The sequence below is a fragment of the Populus trichocarpa genome, chromosome 10, assembly GCF_000002775.5.
Source record: "Populus trichocarpa isolate Nisqually-1 chromosome 10, P.trichocarpa_v4.1, whole genome shotgun sequence".
Classification (NCBI taxonomy): Eukaryota; Viridiplantae; Streptophyta; class Magnoliopsida; order Malpighiales; family Salicaceae; genus Populus; species Populus trichocarpa.
The window spans coordinates 8,804,572-8,829,891 of NC_037294.2; the positions used below are offsets into that span (position 1 = coordinate 8,804,572).

The 25,320-nt window shown below is 33.5% G+C and overlaps 3 protein-coding genes across 6 annotated transcripts; 1 reads left to right on the forward strand and 2 right to left on the reverse strand.

Annotated features, from left to right (window-relative positions):
- Nucleotides 1–762: 762 nt before the first annotated feature.
- Nucleotides 763–6,299, reverse strand: LOC7460028 (uncharacterized). 2 transcript variants are annotated; one of them, XM_002314510.4, is made up of 4 exons: nucleotides 5,860–6,299; nucleotides 3,938–4,213; nucleotides 3,263–3,400; nucleotides 763–2,538 (listed from the first exon to the last, which is right to left on the reverse strand). In XM_002314510.4, exons 1-4 carry the CDS (start codon nucleotides 6,181–6,183, stop codon nucleotides 994–996), a joined length of 2,283 nt encoding a protein of 760 aa, XP_002314546.3. In that variant the 5' UTR covers nucleotides 6,184–6,299; the 3' UTR covers nucleotides 763–993. The 2 variants fall into 2 exon arrangements, with proteins under 2 accessions (XP_002314546.3, XP_024466017.2); XM_024610249.2 differs by lacking the exon at nucleotides 5,860–6,299 and adding an exon at nucleotides 4,587–4,875.
- A 7,777-nt stretch (nucleotides 6,300–14,076) lies between these two features.
- Nucleotides 14,077–18,983, forward strand: LOC7477036 (NADH dehydrogenase [ubiquinone] flavoprotein 1, mitochondrial). 2 transcript variants are annotated; one of them, XM_002315586.4, is made up of 3 exons: nucleotides 14,078–14,299; nucleotides 16,025–17,492; nucleotides 18,740–18,983. In XM_002315586.4, exons 1-2 carry the CDS (start codon nucleotides 14,297–14,299, stop codon nucleotides 17,477–17,479), a joined length of 1,458 nt encoding a protein of 485 aa, XP_002315622.1. In that variant the 5' UTR covers nucleotides 14,078–14,296; the 3' UTR covers nucleotides 17,480–17,492; nucleotides 18,740–18,983. The 2 variants fall into 2 exon arrangements, with proteins under 2 accessions (XP_052312372.1, XP_002315622.1); XM_052456412.1 differs by having other exon boundaries at nucleotides 14,077–14,299; nucleotides 16,025–18,772.
- A 3,202-nt stretch (nucleotides 18,984–22,185) lies between these two features.
- On the reverse strand, nucleotides 22,186–25,103 carry LOC7460027 (GDP-mannose transporter GONST3). Of its 2 annotated transcripts, XM_024609306.2 has the most exons (3): nucleotides 24,847–25,102; nucleotides 23,071–24,198; nucleotides 22,186–22,412 (listed from the first exon to the last, which is right to left on the reverse strand). In XM_024609306.2, the coding sequence occupies exon 2, from the start codon at nucleotides 24,185–24,187 to the stop codon at nucleotides 23,072–23,074; it is 1,116 nt and encodes a 371-aa protein (XP_024465074.1). In that variant the 5' UTR covers nucleotides 24,188–24,198; nucleotides 24,847–25,102; the 3' UTR covers nucleotides 22,186–22,412; nucleotide 23,071. The 2 variants fall into 2 exon arrangements, with proteins under 2 accessions (XP_024465074.1, XP_002314544.1); XM_002314508.4 differs by lacking the exon at nucleotides 22,186–22,412 and having other exon boundaries at nucleotides 22,506–24,198; nucleotides 24,847–25,103.
- Between the last annotated feature and the right edge of the window lie 217 nt (nucleotides 25,104–25,320).

Consider the following 25,320-nt stretch of genomic DNA (forward strand, 5'->3'; position numbering starts at 1 on the left):
ACCAAAAAAAAATGAAAAACATTTGTTGGATATATTCATGTGTTAATCACTTCTTTTTTTAATTTAAATACATTGGATCAACTTGATACACCAAACTAAGTTAGACTAAGTTAGATGATTATAAAACCGTATTCTACATTGTCAAATTTAATTTGATAACAAATTTAATTTGATAATAAATTTATTTTAATAAAATACAATATTAAATGTTGATTGTGTTTCAAAAATATTTTTGAAAAAATTTAGAACTTTTTTATTTTTTATTTTACTTTAAATTAATATGCTTTTGATGTTTTTAAATCATTTTGATATTCTAATGTCAAAAATAATTTTTTAAAAATAAAAAAATATTATTTTAATATGTTTTAGAATAAAAACTTTAAAAACTACACCAACTATATTTTCAAACCCACTTTTTATATCATTTCATTATATAAATATTAAAAACAATATAAAACCTAGTCGGCTAATAACCAGGTTATAAGTTAAGCTTGAATTCAAAATAATATTGTTTTAGAAAAATTTAATTAAATTTTAACCAGGTAAATTTTTATCCAGTTTAATTTAAAATTCAATAACGACTTAAGGACGAGTTTTGCTATTAAACTCGGCCGAATTTAACAACACTGATCGCCGAACCCAGTAAGGCTAAGCATCTTCTTGTTTGTTTGTTTTTTTTTATAAAAAAAAAAAACGCCTAGCAGTTTCATATTTACACCCAGTTAGATTATTAGTGAAATTCCCATGTTGAAAAGCCGTGCATCATTGGAAGCTAGCTTCCTCAAAACACCTGTTTTCCCTCTGCCAGGGTACCGGTAGCCCTCGAAGGCAAAGCAAATTTCGTGGAGCAACTGGAGACCAAAAGCTTTACAATGCCAAGGTGCAGAGGAATTACTATAGAAATTACTAGGAGAAGAAGTAATAATTTTTCCAGGCACAGCCTATTCGCGTAAACATGCAGCAAAGCATTTTATTTTATTTACGATCCAAAGGTTACTCTTTTTTCTTGCCAAAAATGGCTTCTCTCGTGATCAGCTTGATTCCCCTCACCCACAGTTCGGCCATTTCAACCCCACCTTCACACACAAAGTGCACCTCCCTGTTCTTTGTAGTTATCACATGGAACATTCCTGGGTCCTCGACATCAAGCTTTTTACGACGATTCCAGCGGAATTTTGTGCTTGGACCAACCTCGGCACCCTTGCAAACTACGTTTCTCTTGCTTGACTTTCCCCATCGCAGAGTCCCAGAAGCATCTACCATCCTCAATAATTTGTAATGAGGAGCCCCTTTCCCACACTTTATGTGCTTCTTGACACGATTCCCCTCCAGAACAAGTTGTCGAGAAAGCTCATCCAATATTACATGCTCTGCCTCGTTTTTATAACCATTCTTCATTGCAAGAGACAGTGCAGTTTCACATCTTTCATTCTCAAGATCGCATTGAGCCCCACGAGAGATTAGAAGCTCACACACCTTACCATGCCCTTCCCTTGCAGCTAGCATTAGTGGAGTGTATCCATCGCCATCAGATGCATTGACATCGTAACCCTTTCTAGCTAACATACAAACCAAATCTAAGTCTCCCCTGCGTGCTGCACGATGTAGAGCATGAATGCTGGCGGAATAGTTATATCCCTCTTTGAGTGCATACTCTATCATCACCTTTTCAATTGCCTCGCCATGTTGGTTTAACTCTGATAAGCTGATTGCCGTGTCACCAAATCTGTTTTGAAGCTTTATATTAGCTCCGGCATGGACAAGCAACCGGAAAGCCTCGATGTAACCATTAGCTGCTGCAGTCATGGCAGCAGAGAATCCATCATCATCTTGTTCATCAAGATCAATATAGGACTGCTCAATAAGTTTTTTCAAGGCCTCAACAGCATTTGCTTGAACCACACACTTTAAAGGGGAAAACACTGCAGCATTGCTTGACTTGGCACTCTTCCCGTCTCGAATCGCATCTACCACAGCTTGCTGAAAGCCAAGAGCCCATCTAGCTGACCTTGCTATTGAGCTAGCAGACAGACCAGCTGAATTAACCAGACCAAGATCAGCACCAGCTGAGACAAGAACTTTTAGGCACTCTTCTTGCCTGTACCTAGCACATATCATTATGGCAGTTTCTCCGGAATCTGTTCTAGAGTTGAGATCACAGCTAGCAAAGACCAGCTGTTCAAGAACTTTCAGTGTTCCAAGCCGTGCAGCTAAATGCACAGGACGTAAATCATTTTTCAAAGTTGTTTTCACTGGAAGTTCTTTATCTGCACCGCAATTTAGTAACACTTCTGCCGCTCGTGCATTACTGCATAGAATGGCATGGTGGATGAGAGTTCTCCCAAAGTGAGGGATGTTAGGAGAGAGGTGCTCAAGGAGCATGCGCAATATAGCACCACTGGCTTCAAAATACTCCACAGCACACCAGGTGATTGAATACGCTTCAGCTAGTCCTGCACCAACTCGGAATTCTTCCCCGGTGTCCATGTCCCAAGACCAGGCTCCCAGTCTCACCTTCATGTCCGTCCCAACTCCAACCTGTTTCCAGTTTCCAAAAGTTAAAAACCATGGCGAATGATCAGCAGTACTTGTGCTAAAATAAGAATGTTTAATCAATAAATTACTCTCTAATATACCGACAAAGTAAGGTCATGTCAGAAAATGGCAAACATGAGGACCACCATAAAAGTATATTGATTTCATTCATATATAGCACATTTCACTGAAACATACCTAAGGACCCCATACTCCGCACCCACCCATACAAATACTTGGGAACAGAACCTTTGTTGTTGTAAGAATGTATGACCAGATTAAATACTCAAAAAATGACACCATTCAAGCAACAGAATAATTTTACATATCTTGTACACCCTCATGCGTCAAGAAGAAACCAGACTAATCTTCAAAAGCTATAAACCTAAGGACTTGCTAAGCACATACACAAAGCAAAGCGTGGTTCTTCGGTGCCTATAGAATTTCTCATGTGTGGACAAAATTAAATACATTAAATCTAGTTAGGGGAGGTAAATGCTCCGACTGATGGTTCAATTCTTCCATTAATAACTCCATTTTATGAAAATATTCTGACAAGGCACAATTCACACTTCAAGCAACAATATCAGGTTGCATAGCTTCACTGGTCCTACACTTCGAACATGTCGTTATCCTTGATATATGCCATTTTGACTAGGATCTCTAGAAGATCCATCTTTTATGATGAGCTTCGTGAATTGTGATAGTTAGGAACCAAAATGTTTACCTGCAGCAGCAATCTAACAACAGAGATCTGTCTACTAACAATGGCAGCAGCAAGTGCATTACAGTCAACATTAGCATGAAGTGGTGGCTTAGATGATCGAAGCAGAACCCTATCGATTGCACTGGCATCTACTCCACACTGTCACAACTTTAGAGTCTCAGTGTAAATTCGCAATATCAAATTGGTGCGCTTAAACTCAACACTGCTATGCAAAGCAAAGTCAGAACAACCCTTTAGTCAGAAATATTGCTCTTGGATAAAAATTTGAAGCGATTTTCTCATAACAATAATACAGCGGACCATAAATGCTCTCACTGTTGGGTTATGTTACTATTTCTCTTCACAGATAAAAGCAAGTCAAATTGACAAGTGATATACTTGCTGGAAGAAAAGGTGAATCGATGTCTAAAATGCTGCAACTTATATCAAACATTCATTAGAAACAAAGTAAAAATCTGGTAAAGGTGCATTATTTTGATCCGTTAAAAGGGTTGTCAAGGAATCTAATATCCTTCAGAATCCTGTCATAGTTTCTCAACTCGTCAAACCCTTGAAATCAGTACCCGTTTCTAGTGTGAAATTGATCAACTCAAAGTTTTGAAGTACTGAAGTTATACCGTTTCAGAAATCTGCAAGTCTACTATGCGGGGCTTTTGAAGTGACATGAGTGGTTACCTTGACGAGTGTGTCGACTACATTGGCAAACCCTCGACAGCATGCAGATACAAGTGTATGAACAGCAACTTGTGGGCGTATCAAGTCAGACCCCATGAGCAGCTCTGCAGGCCTGGCCTGCCCAAGGTAGCTTGCCTCTAATAAAGCCTCCTCGCATGCCTCCTGAGATGCCCCAGATTTCACTAGTATGTCTAATATATCCAAATGCCCCTCCCTTATTGCTGCTGTTGTGGCATAGCCTCGAAACAGTTTCTGATTTACATTGGCTCCAAGACTCTGTCACGCAGGACGACAAATTTTAAAGCAGCAAAAAGGCATAGGTATTCTATACTGCCAGTGAAAAAGATAAATGTGGTGGCGTCATCAAGCACAGCAAGATCCAGCTACGATATAATTCAATAAATTGAAACGGCATCATCAATTACTAAGTTAATATATAGTCCATTCAGTGCCAGAATATAACAAGTCAGAAATATGATTCAGCAAGCAAGAAAGTACTTTATACACACACACACACACACACACACACACACAATTATTCTTTTTTTTTTTGTTTTTTGAACATGAATACAGAAAGGTTCTTGTAACGTAAAAGTAATATGCGCAAGGTGTAATAGTATAGAATGGTAAAAGTCATGACAGAAACTACCAGTAGAAGAGGGAAAAAGTCCTGGCCCCGATATCTCAAATGAATCAAATCTATGATCTGACCTCACCCTCTGCAGTTAACAGGACAGTATAGCAGATGGAATATTATAAAGGGAAAAGCTATGTTTGGTTGAGCCCAGATTTTAGATAAGCTCTCTGCAGGATTTTGGTGAGCAGGATTGTACTTGGCATTTGTTACGTTGAAGATTCCGAGTATCCAAAGCAGGCAGTTGTTGAAATAGCTTTCAGACTTCTGTATAGTGGAGTGAAATTATTCTCTAGTATTTGGATTTTGAACACAATTATAACTTAGTCCTTTATATTTGAAACCCTATAACTTAGTCCCTTAACTCTTGTTGACTCTTAACTTTCTAAAGCATCTTGGTTTTCTCTAAACCTCTATCATGTTTGTTTTTGCGGCCAAAACTTCGTTTGCCAAAAATTTAAAGGTTTTTTTGTTTAAAATTAATTTTTTTAATGTTTTTGGATCGTTTTGATGTGTTGATATCAAAAATAAATTTTAAAATATATATATGTATTTTTGAGTAAAAAGCATATTTAAACGCAACCTCTATCATATTCTGATAAGCACTAAAATCCAAGGGCCTAAGTTATAGGTTTATAAACATGAGGGGCTAATTATAGTTTTTTTCAAAATCAGGGACCAGAGAATAATTTACTTGTAGTGAATGTTGAGAAGATCATGAAATCTGCAGCATACGTCACGTGATCTCTCGGAGGCTTATTTGTCAGGTTTTTTTTCCTAGATATTTCTCAGTGCACGCATTATGCTGAATTGAAGTGAAAAAAAAACAATTAAAATAAATTTATACACATCCTTACAGATTTATCCCAGTTACACATTTTTACACCCAAATCATTCCTCATTATGGCAATCCTCAAGTAACTGTGAGGATTAATTTTTCTTAGATTTTTACCGTTACTAATTTAAGGATTTTGTTGATGCTATTGCCCTATTTCTAGCTGGAATCACAATGATCAAAGTTCAAATTTTAAAAAAAAAATCTCCATAATCAAAATGTTTTATCATTTACATGCGAAAAAATATACATCAAGATGATTTATTTCGTCACTGAAATAAAAATAAAAATAAAAAGAGCAGTGATAATGTCTAAATTCTAAAACATGTTAAACAACATTTTTTTTGTTTTTGTCTGACACGAAAAACGAATCAAACTCTGTTTTGTCTGAAAATGAAGCGAAGGTCTAGCACCAGGAAAAAAAAATGATGGGAGGGTCAGTGAGTTTATTACCAGTAGCTTTCTGACAAGTGTTAAATTCCCGGCATGAGCAGCGAGGAAGAGAGCAGTAACGTCGGTCTTGAACTCCTCGTATTCAACATGAACTTCATGCGCCGCCTCATCGTGCAACAAGACTTCAGTCTTCTTTGACTTCAAGCTGACAGTTCCGATGAAGTTGACGTCCACAAAAGGATCTTCAAGACACTGAAGTGCCAGTTTTAAATCATTATTATGCGAAGCATCGACGAGTTTCTGTGAAACCTCTGCCTGGTAATCAACTGGAAACACCTGTTTTCCGGCTAGAAATACGGCGCCGGAGTTCCCAAATACTGTCATTTCTCTCACTTTTCTGTGTGGAAGACTCCACGTCTCGATCTCGCCTGCGTGCAGGAGAAGAGAGGAGAGGAGAGGGTGGTCAAGGAGGGAAAGGAGGGAAAGGAAGCGTTTTATTTATTTTTGGGAGTGGCTTAACCGTGGTTAAATGCTTCGCTAGGACCACGTCGTCACCTGATTGTGGGACCTTCTTGAGTGGGGTCCGTTAATTAATTCTATCATACATGTTCTTCTCTCTATTTAACGAGGGGAAAATAATTTTTTAAAAAAAGTCTTTATAGCATTGTTTTGTGCCATTTGGATGATTGCTCTTTTTTTTTTTTTTTTTTTTTTGTGTCTACGGTAAGTGTGTTTATAATTTTTTTATAAGATATGTTGACCCGAAATTCTTTGGTAGTTGAATTGGAAAATTTATTTAGGATCATTTTGATCACATGAAAGAGATTATTATTATTATTATTATTATTAAGGGAATATTTATTATTTATTTGAAAGTGTGGTTGCGGTTGTTTATCAAAGTATTTTTTACTTGGAAATGCATTAAAATAATATTTTTTTTATTTTTTAAAAATTATTTTTGACATCAGCACATCAAGATAATTTGAAAATATCAAAAAACTATTAATTTAAAATAAAAAAATTAATTATTTTTAAAAACATAAAAAAACAAACAGAAATACTGTAGGAAATATTTAAAATCTCAAGCTAGACAACCCTTCTCTCGAGTTCAAAAACAAAGGAATAAAAATAACAACAAATTAAACCAATAAACAAAAATTAAAAAGACAAAACATTGCCACCTTCCTTCCCTTGGAATGTTAGATTATGAGCGATATATGCATGCAATTATTTAAAAATCACAATCATTGATATATTTAATGATATATTTAAATTGCTGAATGTATGTGGATTTCATGGATTCTGTTCCGTCATATATCAATTTGAGGGGAAGAAAGAGGGTTCAATTTGAGATTAAAACTTCTTGAGATAGTTACATTCATTATTTTAAAATCCAGCCTAGCAGGTCGATCTAGAATTTGACTAACCGAGATTGAATCCAGCCTAGCAGGTCGATCTAGAATTTGGCTAACCGAGATTGAAACCGGACCGAGTTTATAAAAAAATATGAAAAGTTAAAAACTCTGCTAATCTAGTAGGTTGACCTGACAAGACCCGGTCAAAAGCTCAGTTACAACTCGTTGACTATTTATTTGTTTTTAACTAAAATGATATCGTTTTGATTTATAAAAAATATTAGAATTGATCCAGATAAAACTCATGACTCGAGCCTTAGACCGGATCAACTACCAGATCAGATTTAAAAACACTAGTTACATTTATGGGTGAAAATAATCTCTTACTAATCTGCTCATAAAATGCTTAGAAAGGGCATTTATTAATCGATAGCAGAGATTAATTACCGCTTAATTACTTGATGAAGTTTTAGATTTCAAATTTCATGTCATGCTTAAAGTCTGTGCTGCTTTTATTTCTTTTTCGATTAGTACAGTTTAATTTGTATTCCTTGAAAACGTTGCTTACAAAGGGCCATGCATATACAGCAGTAGCGACATAAAAAAATAAGTTGGGCCATTGCAAATAGAAAAATTTCTGTATTTTATTCAAACAGTGTCCATCGGACGAACTTCTAGGTTAAATCTCCACTAACGGCTGGATTTGGCCTGCATGTTTTGCTTGCAATGGACTTTGTGCGCATCACAAGAGAGATCGTATAAGAATGTTTGTTTGCATGGATGATGACAATCAACTGGCCAAAATATTTAGAGCAAAACTATTACGGGCAGTATCAAATTTATTTGAACATAAATACAAACATTCAAGCATTGTTAGTTTTTTTCTAGTAAAAAAAAAATGTGTTGGAGTTTGATAGATACAATCGACTTGATGAATTCAAAAATCATTTGAATGATCGGTTAAAATATAGTTTGACTTAAAAAATTTAAGACAGTATCTTTTTAAAAAAAATTTATTGAAACGACAACATATTAGATCGACTCGAGTCAACCCAGGTTAATCTGTTAAATTCATATCTTATGTCATAAGACCATGATAACCTCTTAAAAAGCAAATCCAAACAAATTATGAAACTCAATTTCAAATCAACTTAACGTTGAAAGATGAAATTGAAAAATAAATCAATTAAAAATTATTAAAAAAATAACTTAAGTCAACCCGGGTCAACTTACTAAATCCATAACTCAGGTCATGAGACTAGGATAACCTTATAAAAAGTAAACTGAAATAAATTAAGAAGCCTAATTTTCAATAAACTCAATGCTTGAGGATGAGATTGAAAGGAAATAAAAAACAATAAAAAAACACATAAAAATAAACAAGCTGAGTCAACCCAAGTTAACTTGTGAAATTCATGACTCGGGTCATGAGAGTGAGATAACCTCATATAAAATGAACTAAAAAAACAACTTAGGTTAATTTTTCAAACCAACAACCCAGGTAATAAGACTGGGACAGTCCCATAAAAAGCATATCAAAGCAATTTATGAAGCTCATTTTTCAATAAATCAATTGTTGGGTGATGAAATTATATATAAACAAATCAATCTAAAAAAAAAAGACAGTAAAATGACAGAGTCTACCAATGTTAACCCAAAACCTGGTCACGAGACTGAGATAACCTTATAGAAAATAAATCATGAAGCTTGATTCCAAATCAATCCAATGTTTAAGATAACTAAAGACTAAATTAGAAAAATCAAGAGATAGATGTAGTTTAAGATATTTGATATCGCAACACGGGTCATATTTCATGTTGTATTTAATAATGTTTTTTATTATAATCATTTTCTTATTTAATCAGACGATAATATAAATAGACATACGTATGAAAGTGATTGAATAAAATCAAAGAAAAAAAAATTCATCCCTTGTACTTCATACACATAAACATGATTGAATAATATTAAAAAAAATCATTAAGCCCAATTAAATCCTTTATCCGGGCAGCAGATTTAACGAGTTAATCCACAACATCCAAGTTATTATTTCTTTTCTTTTCTTTTTTTCTTGTTTAATGCTTCTATGTCCCTCCATTTAAAAAAAATCAATTTAACCATTTGTTATCAATGATCTATTTTTTTTATTTAACTCAAAAGCAGGCGATACGTCGTTTGCTGTAGCATACAGCGTGCTGTCGACTATCACAGAAGGCATGTCCTTTGCTATCTTTTTATTTAAAAACAAAAACAAAATTAGCCATTCACCCTTTTAAGAAAAAACAATGGATAGGCCCAAGCACGAAGGCTATGATGGAAGGCCTAAGCACGCGGGTTGAGCTAGAAGGCCCATGCGTTTAGGTTGTTTTGATTTATTGCCTAGGGCCACGCAGCTAGTCTTTTTTTTTTTCTATTTCATGTTTGATTTAAAAAAAAAACAAATTATTGAACCAAGTAGAATATTTTACTCAAGTAGTGGATTGAACGAGTTAATCTACAACATCATAGCTATTATTTATTTATTTATTTACTTGTATAATGCTTTTTGTGTCCCTCAATTTTTTTTAAAAATATTAATTTTAACACCTTTTCTTTTTATCAATGATCTATTTTTTTTTAACTCAAGCCTAAAAGAATACAATTTAACATTTTGTTATCAATAATCTATTATTGCTATCTCGTCCTCACGTGCCTATCGCCCTTTTTTTACTTTTAAAAACTATATTGTTTCATTCAAACAAACCATCATGTGCTTTATTGTCATACAATTAAATAAAAAATAATCATTGAGATGAAGAAATTATTGGATCTGATGACATGCATGACTTGTGTTGCGAGTATGCTAGGTTGACTTAAGTTCACTTTATTTTTTTTAATCAAATACATTTTTTACCGATTTTGTTATTCAGACCCCGTTTGTTTACTGGAAAATAGTTTCCTTTTGAAAAGTGAATTATTTTTCGATGTTTGGTTGTGTAATGAAAAATAAGTTGGAAAACACTTTCCAGTTTTTGGTTATGTCATGGAAAATGAGCTGGAAAATAACTTATTAATGTTTTTTTTTAAGTTTATTAAAATAACAAGGAACAAATCTTACAAATTAAAAAGTTGAATGAGAATGAAATTGAAAAAAAATTTAATTTCATAAATTATCTCAAATAAAATAAATAATAATCAAAATAATAGAGATCAGATCTAAAAAATAAAAAAATTGAAAGATGAAGAAATTAAAATAATAATAATTAACATTTCATAAATTATTTCAAATAAAATAAGTAACAATCAAAATAATGAAGACCAAATTTGATAGATAAAAAATTTCAATTAAAAAATGACAAGGGAAAAGCAAATAACAATTATAAAAATAAGGATCAAAATTAATATAAAAATTAAATTTTAAGGGATGAAATTGAAAAACAAATATTCAAAACAAAAATATATAGCAATCAAAAGTTTGAGGACCAAATTTGATATAATCAACAAATAATATGACATTTCTAAATTTTTCACAACTTCCGGAAGGTGTTTTCCGCTCAAAATAAAAGAAAAACACTTTTCTAGAAACCAAACCAAATTTTCCTTTGACTGGAAAATGTTTTCCGTTGATCAACTTTCCTAATGGCAAACAAACACAGAAAAGTTTGGAAAGTGATTTCCCGGAAACCAATTTTCGAGAAACAAACACAACCTCAATATTGAATTAATACAGGATTGAGCTTTTAAAATTATTTTTTTTAGAATTATCCCCGCTAGTTTTGCAGGTCAGCCCAAATTAATCCAAGATTAATGCACAACATCCAAGCTATTATTGTTTTTTTTTTTTTGTATAATGCTTTTTATATCCCTCAATTTAAAAAAAAAATACAATTCCATCATTTTTTTTATGGTGAACTATTTTATTTATTTAACTCAAACATAAAATAATGCAATTTTACCATTTGTTGTCAATAATCTACCTTTGTTATCTTGACTCCATATGCCTATCATTGTTTTTTTACTTTTAAAAATATGTTGTTTCATACCAGAAAAAATATCATGCGCTTTATTGTTGCATAATTAAATGAAAAATAATTTATGGGTAAAAATTTAATCTGATGACGTACATGACTTGCATTGTAAGTTTGCTTGGTTGATTCTAGTTCATTTTGTTTTTTTAATTAAATGTTATTTTTTATCAATTTTATCTCTTAACATTTAATTAATTTGAGATTGAGCTTTTAATTTATTTTTTTTAAGATTATTTTCGTGAGTTTCGCAAATCAACCTAACTTAATCTAAATGGATCAAATGTTTTTTTATCTTATTATTAGATTAATATATTATTCTATTTATGATTAAAATCTATTTGTTTTTCTAGAAGGTGTGTCACCAATACCTGAATAGTTTTTTGTGATTTAAAAGAATCTTTTTTTAACCCACAGTACAAAGCGGGCTAATGAACTAGTTATTACGACACCATGTAGCTGTTGATTTATTTAAGAAAAACTTATAAAATCACATTTGAGAAATTATAAAAGCTGACAAGACCTTTCTCCATTCCTTACACATTTTTTTTTTTATTATTAACATACTAGTTATTGATTGTGCTCTTCCTATGGTTTGGACGAAAACAAAAAACAAAAAAGGTAATATTTAGATTGTCAAAAAAATATTGGTTTTATTATTAAATTTGGTATAACAGCTTAAATTTTAAAAAATTTAACTTGACTTTTTATAGCTTGGATTTAAATTAAACTGTGTGATGATTGCTTAACATAATCTTGTTTACTAGGTAGATTCAAAGAAAAAAATTAATATTGAAAGATAAAATTAAATAAAAATTTTATATTAAATAGTAAAATTAAAAAATATATAAAAAAGGGTCAAAAGACCCAAAGTAATAAAAAAACTCCATATAAAATAATGAAAATTAAAAAATAAGTCAAAAAACCCAAATAAAATAAAAATCACTTAGGAAAAAAAAAACCCAAAATATCAAAAGAGGCAAAAAAATAAAATGACCTATAAAAAAGCATCGAGCATTTTAAAAAAAGCTCAGGCACATGGGTTTGATAAAAACATACTAGCACGAGCTTTTTTTATTGTTGTACACTTTTTTTTAAAAAAAAAACATTAACGACAAGTTATCTATCATAAAAAATAATCTAATTGCTCCCAGAGGAATTTGAAGCCAAGGCCTCGCAGGTCACCTATGAACTACAATATAAATTTATTAATTAAATGTTTAAAATAATATATCAAGTAGGTTTATTGTTCATGTAAATATTTAAACCGGCCCTATATTTTTTAGTTGTAATAATAATAATAATAATAATAATAATAATAATAATAATAATAAACCATGTGTGAAACAATGAACATCCTTTCCGTTTCAAAATAAATAGTAAATAAAAAAAGACTCGAATAATAAAGAAGGTTTTGATTGATTTGCACGCTGATGAATGTGGATGCCAAAAAAAAATCAAAATTATACATACTATAATGACTTCAGTATCTTAACAATTAATACATTTTCAAACACACATTTAAAAAATAATACAATCAAAACAATATTGAGAGACATTCAAAAAAAATAATTAAACTTATTTAACTTTGAGTATCAAAATGTACTTTTACTTGGGTGTGATGAGTCGTATCGGTTGAATATCATTTTTTTTATTCTATTTTTTTTATGTTTTATAAGTGTTTTTAAAAAAATTAATTTTTTTTATTTTTTTTATTTTAAATTAATATTTTTTGATTATTGTAATACGCTAATATCAGAAATAATTTTTAAAATATAAAAAATATTATTTTAATATATTTTTAAATAATAATCATTTTAAAAATAATTATAATAACACTTCCGAACACACTTTATGATAATTATTGAACTGCAGATGGTGTATCGCACAAATTGAGAGAGGTAGGTGAGCTGTACACCGTATCCAGATTCGTTTGGCATGTTAGCTATTATAGCTTCCGTGACTTTGATTCTAGCTATAATAATTATACCCGTGGAGCTAAATATTACTGTAAAAATATTATGGAGCTAAATGTATTCAAAGTAGTAAAATGGATATATAGGCTAGGCTTTCGATCCCTCCACTTTGCAGCAGTTTGAAGAGAATACTTCTTCTTCTTCTGCGCTTTGTACCCCCCCTCTCTCCCTCCTTTTATTGTGATGATAAAGCATATTCTTGAATTAATTTATATATCAATTGATATTAAATTATTTTAAAAAATATTTCAATTAAAGTTATGCGTAATTCATGTAAATTAAAAGACATAGTTTTTAGATACAATATAGAGTTAAAATAACTCGGGTTACTAAATTATCAAGTTAAAACGTAAATTATTGAATCAACTAAATTTATTATGTTTGTTCATGATGATGTTTTATTTTAAAAAAAATATGTGATTTTTTTAAATCAATCAAGATTTGTTAGATTTATCAAATTACAAGCCGACTCATTAGAAGCAAAAAAAAAAAAAAAAAAAGTGAATAGAATAGAGAAGAGGTTGATATATCAAACTATCGTTTTTTTTAATTAAACAAGGCTAAAGGTCCTCAAAATAACAAGAATTGCTTTTGAATTTTTTTAAAGCTAAAAAAAATAACGTGATTTATTTACGTTTGTATCTTAGAAATACTCGAAGATAACGTTCAAAGCCAAACTCTCTAGGATCAATACCTAGAAAAATCAATAATTTTTTTTGTTTAAAAATTATTTTTCAAAAATGACCGATGATATTAATTAAAGAGAAGGATTAAATAAAATGAGGCCTTAATTACCTGGGCTTGGATCCAAACTATTTTGCGATAAAAGGTAACTGAGCCTGGGCTTATGTTTCGAACAAAACTCGAGCTTTGCAGACAGTGATTCGGACCCAGGTCGAATCCCAAACGCTTGGCAGATTACAAACGATCCAAGAATCAGAACCGACTAGTTTGGCAGTCACAGCAGTCGGGTGTCTCTGCGACGTGTTACCCGTGGTCATCACAAGCACCCCATTAAGATCGAAAATCATAGCCGTCCATCTTGCATACTTAGCGACAGTCGGATTTCGATATATTTTCTCTCAAGAGTCCATTTCTCATCTGGATTTGTTGCAGCTGAATCGACTCGAATCATCAAAGCTTACCTGCCACATTTCTTTCCATGGTATTAAGCTCTCTCTGTCCTTTTTTTTTTCTTTCTTAAATTCATTTCTCACTGTCTTAGGGTTTCACTTAATCTTTCTGATTTTTTTCTTAATTACAGTAGATAATCATGTTTCAGCGGACTGTATGAACGATTATCGAACGCATGTTTGTGTTAGATCCAGTTTTTTTTTTAAAAAAGCTTTAATTAAAGCTTACTAAGGATATTTTGTGATAATTTGTTTTTGAGTGCGTGCTTAGCGTTTAGGTAATTGTGTTGTTTGTACGTCTTAGTCAAAATTTCAAGAATTTTGTAAAACGGAATTACTGAATTCATGATCCTGGCCGAAATTTATGCTGCCTTTGGAAGTTAAGTTTTGGTTGTGTTTGCGGTAGAATTTGTAGTTTCTGGTTTTTGCCGGCCTTTTTTTGGATGAAATGTTACTGGCCTTGTTGTAGCTCTGGAATGGGCATCGACCTGGCTTTGACTGGTATATTTGAGTTATATTATTGGACTGGCGTGTTTAAATCTATCATATTTCGTTGATGATGGTTTTGCATCTGTACTTGTTAGTGCGCACAAGTTCTGTGTTTGTTTTTGTTGTTTGTTAGAAGCTTTAATTAAGCTTATTAGGGCTATTCTGTGATAAACTGTTTTTGAGTGTGTGCTTAGTGTTTTGGTAATTCTCTGTTAGTCTAAATTTCAAGAATTTTGTAAAATGAAATTACTGAATTCATGATCTTGAAAAAAATTTACGCTGCTTTTGAAAGTTAAATTTTGCTTGTTTGTGGTAGAATTTGTTAATTTTGGATGAAATGTTACTGGCCTTTTTCTTTTGGATGAAATGTTACTGGCCTTTTTCTTAAGAAATTAATCCATATATCAAACCTTTAATATTTTTTGTTCATCATGCTCCAATATTAACACATAATACTAGCTACTAATTATCTCTAATTAACAGAAAGATTCCACATGATATTTGTTTTATATAATATATTTTACTCCAGTTTTTTTTAATGGTATAATACTTGACATGCAACTGTAAATGACAAAGAAAAAATCATAATATTAAAATATTAATATTTTATACCTCGTGATTTATTGAATTTTAATTTTTAAATTTTTTTCCTAGAATTTTCAATTTAGATATTTACTAAATATCAGAAGTCAAAATTAAACTTCAAAACAAAGATATCTGATTATTTTTTATTTTGATATTTGACTACTTATACTTTTATCATATATATATTAAGTAACTTTATTTTAAAAAAGGGTCAAATACTTTGTTTATGATTTGCGGAAAAAAGACACGAGTCTTACTGTATTGAACATTCAGATTTTATCATTCAATTATTCAATATTGAAAAATTAGTTATATGTTCCTAATTTTGTTTTAGTGAAATTAAAGATTATTTTATATGTCAAATTTTATTGGAAAAAATTCAGATTTAATTATCGAGATCTTAATTCAATAAACATTCAAATTTTTCTATTAAAAAAAATCAAAAAAACCATTCAATGTCCAAAGCCAAAGCCTCGAAGGTCTTGTTCAATCCTACTATACTGCTATTGTTAAATATTGTTAACCATGGAAAGCAGTTAAGTACCAACAAGGATTTAATAACCATTAAAATCACAAAAAAAATTAGGTACTGGACATGGATGTTAAATTAGGTATTTGAATGAACCTGTGAACTTCATAATGCTATGGCATATCCTAATATATATATATATTTTTTTGCATAGGCACCCATTAGGGGTATTTTTTCTTTGCAAAGAACAGCTTTGGTGCGTCAAAGTGAGAGGTTGGGAGTTGGCTTCAGGTCATTCAGTACCCAAGCTCCAACAAATGCTGGTGCTCCTCAGCCTCCGCCACCTCCCCCACCTCCGGAGAAAACTCATTTTGGAGGCCTCAAAGATGAGGACCGAATTTTTACTAACGTGTACGGATTGCATGACCCTTTCCTCAAAGGTGCCATGAAACGGGGTGACTGGTATAGAACTAAGGACTTGGTGCTCAAAGGTACTGACTGGATTGTTAATGAAGTTAAGAAATCTGGCCTCCGAGGACGCGGTGGTGCTGGTTTCCCATCTGGTCTCAAATGGTCATTTATGCCAAAAACATCTGATGGTCGCCCTTCCTATCTTGTCGTCAATGCTGATGAAAGTGAACCTGGAACCTGCAAAGACAGGGAAATCATGCGGCATGATCCACACAAGCTCTTAGAGGGATGCTTGATTGCTGGGGTAGGAATGAGAGCTTCTGCTGCATATATCTACATTAGGGGTGAATATGTGAATGAACGAATAAATCTGGAAAGAGCCAGAAAAGAAGCTTATGAAGCTGGGCTGTTGGGCAAGAATGCATGTGGATCTGGTTATGATTTTGATGTCCATATCCACTACGGTGCTGGTGCTTATATTTGTGGTGAAGAGACAGCGCTTTTGGAAAGCCTTGAAGGAAAACAAGGGAAACCAAGATTGAAGCCTCCTTTCCCAGCTAATTCTGGGCTGTATGGCTGCCCCACCACTGTTACAAATGTGGAAACAGTGGCTGTCTCTCCCACCATTTTAAGGCGTGGTCCAGAGTGGTTTGCAAGTTTTGGCCGAAAGAACAACTCTGGGACTAAATTATTTTGTGTGTCAGGTCATGTGAACAAGCCTTGCACAGTTGAAGAGGAGATGAGCATACCACTGAAGGAGTTAATAGAGAGGCACTGTGGAGGTGTTCGAGGTGGATGGGACAATTTACTTGCTGTGATACCAGGGGGTTCTTCTGTCCCACTGCTTCCCAAGCACATATGTGATGACGTGCTTATGGATTATGATGCACTTAAAGCTGTCACATCAGGATTAGGGACTGCAGCGGTGATTGTGATGGATAAATCTACTGATGTCGTGGATGCAATTGCAAGGCTGTCTTACTTCTACAAGCACGAGAGCTGTGGACAGTGCACCCCATGCAGGGAGGGAACAGGATGGCTTTGGATGATCATGGAAAGGTTGAAGGTTGGGAATGCAAAGTTGGAAGAGATAGATATGCTTCAGGAGGTGACCAAACAGATTGAAGGCCACACCATCTGTGCATTGGGTGATGCTGCAGCTTGGCCTGTACAGGGTCTTATAAGGCATTTTAGGCCAGAGCTTGAGAGAAGGATTAAGGAGCGTGCAGAAAGGGAATTGCTGGAGGCTGCTGCTTAAGAATTTTATACAGGTTTCTACTTACATCTTATTCTTCTTAAGTAGACTTTAAAAAGAAAATATAGTATGATGTCCTATATGGTCAGTTAATGTACATGGGTTGTCGTGATTATTTGCACAAAGTTAGGAGTGTCATGGATAAAAGCTCATAAAGTTTGGGCAGATTGATGGTCAAGGTTTTGCTTGTTTATTCAAATTAGGCTGTAATTTCCCACCAGAAAAAAAAAAACAAAAAAGAGAAGGAAAGAAAAGAAAAGAAAAGAAAGAAAGAAAGAAAAGAAGCTTGATTTATGCTAGGCATGTTGGAAGGTGATCACTACAATGCTGTCTCGTTTCCCTGTTTGGAGGATGTTAGAACTGTTTTTATTCTTGAAGAAGAACAACCGAAATAGGGAAGGCATGCCAGAAATGAAGGAAGGAAATTTTTTCCTTAGCAGCCTCTTGCACTATGTATAGGATTTTATTTTTCCTTGAAGGGGGTTGGGGGGAAGAGGGGAATAAACCATTCAATCTATATCGGAACCTTTGACTAAGAGGATTGGAGGGTTTTTCACTGTGATAAATTCCCTCCAACTAGTACAAAACCTTGACAACCCATTTATGCGGTGATAAGGAAGGAAGTATAAGGGTTACTATCCCCTCCAATAACAATAATGGACGATGCATTTTGTATTATAAGGGGGAAAACACAGGATAACAATGCAGAAATAGTGTTTGAGGATTATCAAGAGCTACTGACCTTTTTAAAGGAATCCAAGGTGGATTTGTCAGTGAAGTAGATACTCTATATGCTTTTGCCTAAAATAGTACCTATATGCATATGCATCAACACATGTTCTGTTTCAGGTGATTTTTGTTGCAGCAATAAATTTCAACAGCATTAGAATATGTGGTATCGAATTTTTGGATGAACAACTTTCCAAGACATCTGATTACAACTCTGTAGGACGAATGCCCTCAAACATAAGGATCTTGATACATTTTTTAATTTGTTTTCTCAATTTTGTCCTTTCTAGCACCTGAAAGATAAAATCATCGAGAGGCTAAATAATTGGGTTGTGTAGTCTGATAGTGAAAACATCCAGCACTACATCGAGTAGACCCACCCAGGCATTGCAAGCACGCTTTTTGGGAGGTGGAGAATGCATTTAGATACTGACGTGTTTTCTAGGTTTCTCTTTAGCTATTTCTAATTCTAAGTGCTATAAATTTCCAAGGTTTTTTACCCGAGCTATAATAAGTTTTCTTTCTTCTGTGTAGGGAATGCTTAATTGGTGAACATCTTGAAATAAATGAAGAAACTACCGAAATAGTGTGGGTGGTTAGTAACCTAAAGGCACCAGCAGTCCTGCTATTTTTTTTTTCAAAGCTGTATCAACTGAGATTCACTGTCCCATAGAGATTATGATTCTTCTGGGAAGGATAATTCGATGTTTGCTCATGTGCTTTTAACATGTCTTTGGACACTTTTGGAAAATGTAGTCAATAATCTGTGTTTCATTTATATCACTTTCATTTATTTATTATCATCACCACTCGATCTCATTTCCTTATTTAGCAGTCTCTCTTCTGGGCTGTTTCGTTAATGGTCAGAGGAGTTCCATGGTGGTGATTGCAGCCGAGGAGGAGGTGGTGAAGACTTGATTCCCTTTTCTGATATTTTTTCGCCATCTTGTTCATTTGTCGAGCCAATAAACAGTACGAGGGGGTTATCTCGCAACTACTACTATTCAAAACGTGATATGCTAGGAGATATATTTTACGGGACAAATGATTTCCTGGACGTCAAAGATTTGATGCACGAGGAAGATGTTCTCGAGTATTACTCGAAGGAAACGATCATGGGGTCGTTCAAGAGGAGACGGTCCGGTTGGTTCTCTCTATTACCCGTCCTGCTTCGAGTTCTTTAAACTTGAACATTACATTGCATTCCACCACCACCAGGTATCTAGATTTCCGGTGTCCTCTTATATATATATATATATATATATAAAAGTTGAATGCTTGTCCCAAATAACCAGATTGATTACAACTGTCAACAACTTGCTCACCACACCAGGAACTGTATATCCTGTAGCAGAGATTGCTCTCCGGCGAGAAAACCCAAAGAAAGAGATGGCCAAACCAAACCAACAAGACAAACCAACTGGCAAAACCACCGCAAATGAGTGCCAATCCGACTCATCTGAAATTCCATGCTTTATCTTCTTAAACTCGCCCATTATAAGCAATTCCAGCGGAAAGAGGAGGGCCTCCAGAGTGTTGTACAACACGAGACCCCATGTATTTAAACCGATGGTCATAACAACACGCTTGTTATAGACAAAATCTATAACCATGCTTATACCAAGTGAGCTAGAGCCCAACTGTAAGCCATAACTGTGAACCGGTTATCTGTTAGCGCATATAGCGCACTTCCACCAAAGATGGTGGATAAAGGCAGCCATGTCGTCAACGATCAACGATGGCCATGGCGGAGCCGAAGCTAGAATAATTTTTCAGAGGCCAAAACTAATATAACAAGACAATGTTTTTTCTAATCTATCGTGTATGAGCTGTAAATATACAAAGACTGCATTATTTAGTTTTGTAAAAATAACTTACTATAAACATAAAAAAATTTTGTTTTGAAAAAAGTTGGAGTTATGATAATTTTTTAAAGGGTAAAAACTAATATAATAAGATATAATATTTTTTTTTCTAATCTACCACACATAAATTGTAAACACAAAAAAAAAATATAATTTAGTTTTAGACAAAGAACTTACTATAAACATAAAACAACCTTTTATAAGAAGAGCAATACTAAATTTAATCAAGTTATGAAATTAGTTTCATCTTCCCAAAGCATCTATCATTTTAATTTATTGGTCTTTATTCATATCAAATATAACACATACAAAGTTTATAAGAAACATTAGCTAAAACGAAGCATTATTTATATTTGGTAAATTTTTTAAAATAAAATAATAAAGAAAGATTCTTACATATTTATTTTAATTGTGTTCATTGTTCTTTCTTGAAATAAAAATCATTGATTATCATATCTATTGTGAATCTTACATCAATTTTTTATATATATAAACAATCAAATAATCTGCAAAAAAAATCATCCATCTGATTGTGAAGTCTTATTTTAACAATCTTCATTGTTGAAAAACTCGTTCACTAGTTACCGTCGAGACAAGAAGAGTCAAAATAAGCCAAATCAATCCGTCAATTAGCGAATAAATTATTGATTTTTTAATTTCTACCGGTCCTTGCATAAATTAGCAATCATTGACAAATTCTTTAACTTTTGTTGGGTACGTCAAGCTCATAATGTTGCAACTAAAATTTTAAATGAATTTTTTTTTGGTCAGAAAATTTTTTTGGATAGAACTTATCAATAAGTTTATACATATCTTCAATTCAATATTGAATAATTTGTAGGTATTTTTAGGATTCAAAGCAATGCTCATCATAAAAAGCTCGATTGTCTGCTCATCGACTCTATTATTTAGCTCTTACAACTGTTAATCAATGATAACTGTAAATATATCAACTTAGTAGTGATGCTAAACTATTATTGATTTATTTTATGGTAAGATCGTCCTATATTAGAAAAACAAGTATCCATATTAGAAACGTTAATGTCTTGATGCTTATAAAATTATGTCACTTCTTCTAAATGAGTTTCTCAATCATCATCTCTTAACTTATGAATAAAAATCTTTGGGCTAGACATCAAATGCATAGCATTTAAAATGTCTTAAGATTTTTATTGTAAGGTATGACAAAGCACATCATTAATTCTCATAACATTCTTCATTACATGTAAAATGATTGCATAACCAAATGACATTAACAACTTAACTGCAAAAGCTGCATCATTACGTTAAGAATAATGTATATGGCCCCGGGTTAATGTATGCCTTTTAAATTTCATCTTGTTGATTAACTGGATATTTTCACATTCGAAGACGATTACTTGGATCTCAAATTAAATAAATAATGTTAATATTTTCCTGTTCAATTCTTACAATTCTAGTAGAAGATTGCTTAATAATCAATGTAGGTTTTTTGCAAACTGAAGCAAGTGAAGTAGAATGGGTTGCTCAATCACCGTTTTAACATTACACATTGAAGTTGGTTTACTAAGATGTGAGTTATCAATATTTTTCCTTTTTTTATCAAAAAAATAATTAATTTTTCTTGTCTTGTTCATTGTTAACATGAAATCAAAATATCATAAATTTTTAAGAGCAAATTTGAATTAAATATCGATCAAAATCTGAAAAATTAACCTCTTGCCTAACAAATTTTTAATAATCTACTATCCAGATTGACAGAAATTTACCTGAAACTGAGATTTCTTCTTAATTCCAGACAAAAATCAGATCCTTTCTAAATCTTAATTACGGTTAGACAAAGTTTAAAGTTCAAATTTGATAAATAATTTTCTAAGCGTTGTCATAGGACCCATATAAATATTTAACAATTTCCCAATTTTCTTAGGGTTTTTGGGTCGTGCATATATTTTTTTAATGTGGGTGTTGGATTTGTACCAATGTTTTAGAGAATTTCATATATTTTTTTCTAGTACGGGTGTGGAACCCTTAAAATATCTCAGAGTTTTTTCTAAAAGTATTGAACCCGTGGTAAATGTATATTGTTGTCATTAGATCCATACACACAAGTAGACAGAGAAATGAAAAGAATGAAGATTAAGAAAAATAAGATAAACTTGATCGAGTTAAAGAGCATCCTCAAGAATCATGGAAAGAAGAAAACCGAAAAGATTCGGGGAGAAAAGAATGAAGAGGAGTGGCGGGCTAGCGGGATTTCTGTAATATTGTGTTAAAAGTCCCCCAACGGTGATATATTTTGGATGTTTAATCATCTCAACTCCTTTTCCTCCTCCCCCTCTAATACCGAACGAGTCTGTGCCACTCTGCATTTTAGCATTCAGCACCAAGTCAATACATACCAATTAACAAGCAGGAGAAAATTGAAACATTATGATTGAGATAAATGAAGCTCCATAAGAAGGAAGAAGGGAGTAAAATGATTCAAGTAAATGTTGTTTTTAAGAAATACAGGTTGAGGGTTACGAAGAAAAAAGAGAAAGAAATACAGACAATGACCAAAACCCTGCCGATCGTAATGCTGGAGGCAGATGCTAGGGTCTGGCTTTGAATGAAGTTCTACCTTTGACAAAAGTACTAACATTTGCAAAAGAATGGAGTAAAAAAGAAATTCATGTTCTGTGACCCAAAAGATACTACAATCAATATAACCTAGCCGGCTTCATTGGATGCATTCAGCCAGTAGCAGCAGGAACTTGGACTTCAGAATATTACTGCTGTGACTATTCAGATAACTGGAGGTAATCTAACAAGAATGTAGCATTCCACCCAATTTGTTTTTCCAGGTTAAATTCTGCTGCATAAAGAAGTAATTTCAGTGAAGCCCAATATCCAACTAGAAACATTTTGGTCAAGCACAAACCATCAAGATTGCTAAGATGAGAATTTGCCATCCGAACAATTTACTAATCGGAAAAACTTCACCCGGATATTTAACCAGAAGTCAATACAGGAAAAATCTACCTCATTTCCCCTGATTTGACTGGGTAACTTCCTTCTCATTATTGTTGCTTTGCATTTCTAGTAGCTTCTGTTGTTCTTCATCGGTTTGCTCTGCTTTTACTTCAGGCACAGCCTTAGGCTTGCTTGTGGACTGTTGATACATGATGCCACCTAGCATACAAATAAGAAGTCCCACTGTCCCAACGAATGTTGAATGCTTGTCCCAAATAACCAGATTGATTACAACTGTCAACAACTTGTTCACCACACCAAGAACTGTATATCCTGTAGCAGAGATTGCTCTCCGGCAAGAAAACCCAAAGAAAGAGATGGCTAAACCAAACAAACAAGACAAACCAACTGGCAAAACCACAGCAAATGAGTGCCAATCCGACTCATCTGAAATTTCATGCTTTATCTTCTTAAGCTCCCCCATTATAAGCAATTCTAGCGGAAAGAGTAGGAGGGCCTCAAGATTGTTGTACACCACGAGACCCCATGTATTTAAACCAATGGTCATAACAACATGCTTGATATAGACAAAATCTATAGTCATGCTTACCAAGTAAGCTAGAGCCCAGCTGTAAGCCATAACTGTAAACTGATAATCTGTTAGCACATATAGCACACTTCCACCAAAGATGGTAGAAAGAGACAACCATGTCTTCAATGATGGCCATGGCTGGTGTAGGAACAAGGTCTCTCCTATTGCAACAAAGATGGGGACTAACGAACGGAAGACAATGAAGGTATCAACATTAGCATGCAATAAGAGCTCACTGTTTGTAAAGAGTGACAGGTAGAACATAATGGCTGCAGGTAGGAACCGCCACATGGTCAAAAGGTCGAGCGAATCATGCTCTAAAACCTTGCACCACCCACAGACAAGTACACCTGCAGCGCTAGTGAAATACTGCAATGCAGTTAGTGCCCCAGGATAAGGGAATTTCATGATGGCCCACTTGTTGATGATGGAGAGCAGGGATGCTGAGATGCAATATCCAGCAGCTATGCCATAGATGGATGTTTGCTTGAGTAAGCCACTATACCAGGTTGCCGGGGTTTCATTAGCAGGAGAGGCGGATCCTGTACCTTTCTGTTCCTCTTCAGCTTTAGGGTTCTCCATGTCAGCAGACATCTGAGAGAACACTGATCAAGCAAGTGGAGAAGAAATCAGAAAGTTACTTCAGAATTTTTTATCCCATTCCTTCAAATTCAGGATTTTTATCCCAAAGGTGGCCTCATGTTAACAAAACAACAAAAAGAATACCTAAACATTTTTATGGTGCATCGCACAAAGAAAAGGTGAACAAGCACCATCTTTTAACCTCTATCTAGATCCGTCAAGGAAACAAATTCAGTTAAAATCGAGAAAGAGTGGGGAAAAAACAAGAGACAGCAAAAAAGGGCTAGGTTTCCGCAAAGAAGCAGCAAATTACTTCAAATTGAGCCATAAAACACAAAAATCCAACTCCAAAAACTTCAATTTGTCAACATGAATAAAACCCAAGTTACATTGAATCAGAAACTGGTTAGGCATACCAAATCAAAATCTTCTATCTCCGTAATTAATAACATTTTCTCCAAATCACCAATAGCCAATGAACCCAGAATTCCAATTTGATGAACAACTCGTTTTTTACTTAATGTATTGAATTGCCAAGCTTATAACCAGCCTTCAACAAGCTACAGGCAGGGAGTTAAAGCACATTTCTAAAACCACATTTTCCCGGCAACAAAGCAGAAGAGAAAAGGGTGTGCATGATCAGATCAACGAAGGAAAGGAAGAAAAGATACCTGTGGTGTGGATCTTGCAATCTGTTAGCAGAGAGAGAGACTGTGTGCGCCTGGTTAGCGTTTAGATGGGGCAATAGGCAAGGCCCTAGGTAGTGAGAATAAAACTGAATCGGCGACGTTTAATTCGAGATTTTATAAATTTGAAGTCTCCACTGGCCCAGTATGGACTCCTATGGAGGGTCGGTGGCTCGGTGCAGTGCACAGCTCCAGCTGAGTCCACGCACCACTCTCAAATCTCGATGTTGAAGTCTTGTGCAGTTGCTTTACGTAGTTACAAACTTACAATAGCATTTTCTTTATTTATTTATCTCTTTCCTTTTCTTATGATTTGTTCATCTCTTTCTTTTGAATGGATGGTTACGTAGAATAATTTTTTAATCTAAAAGTTTAAAATAATTTAAATTATTTTCTAATATATTCCTTTATTTAAAAAAATTTTGAATTCAAAATCTGTACAAATACATACTATTTTAA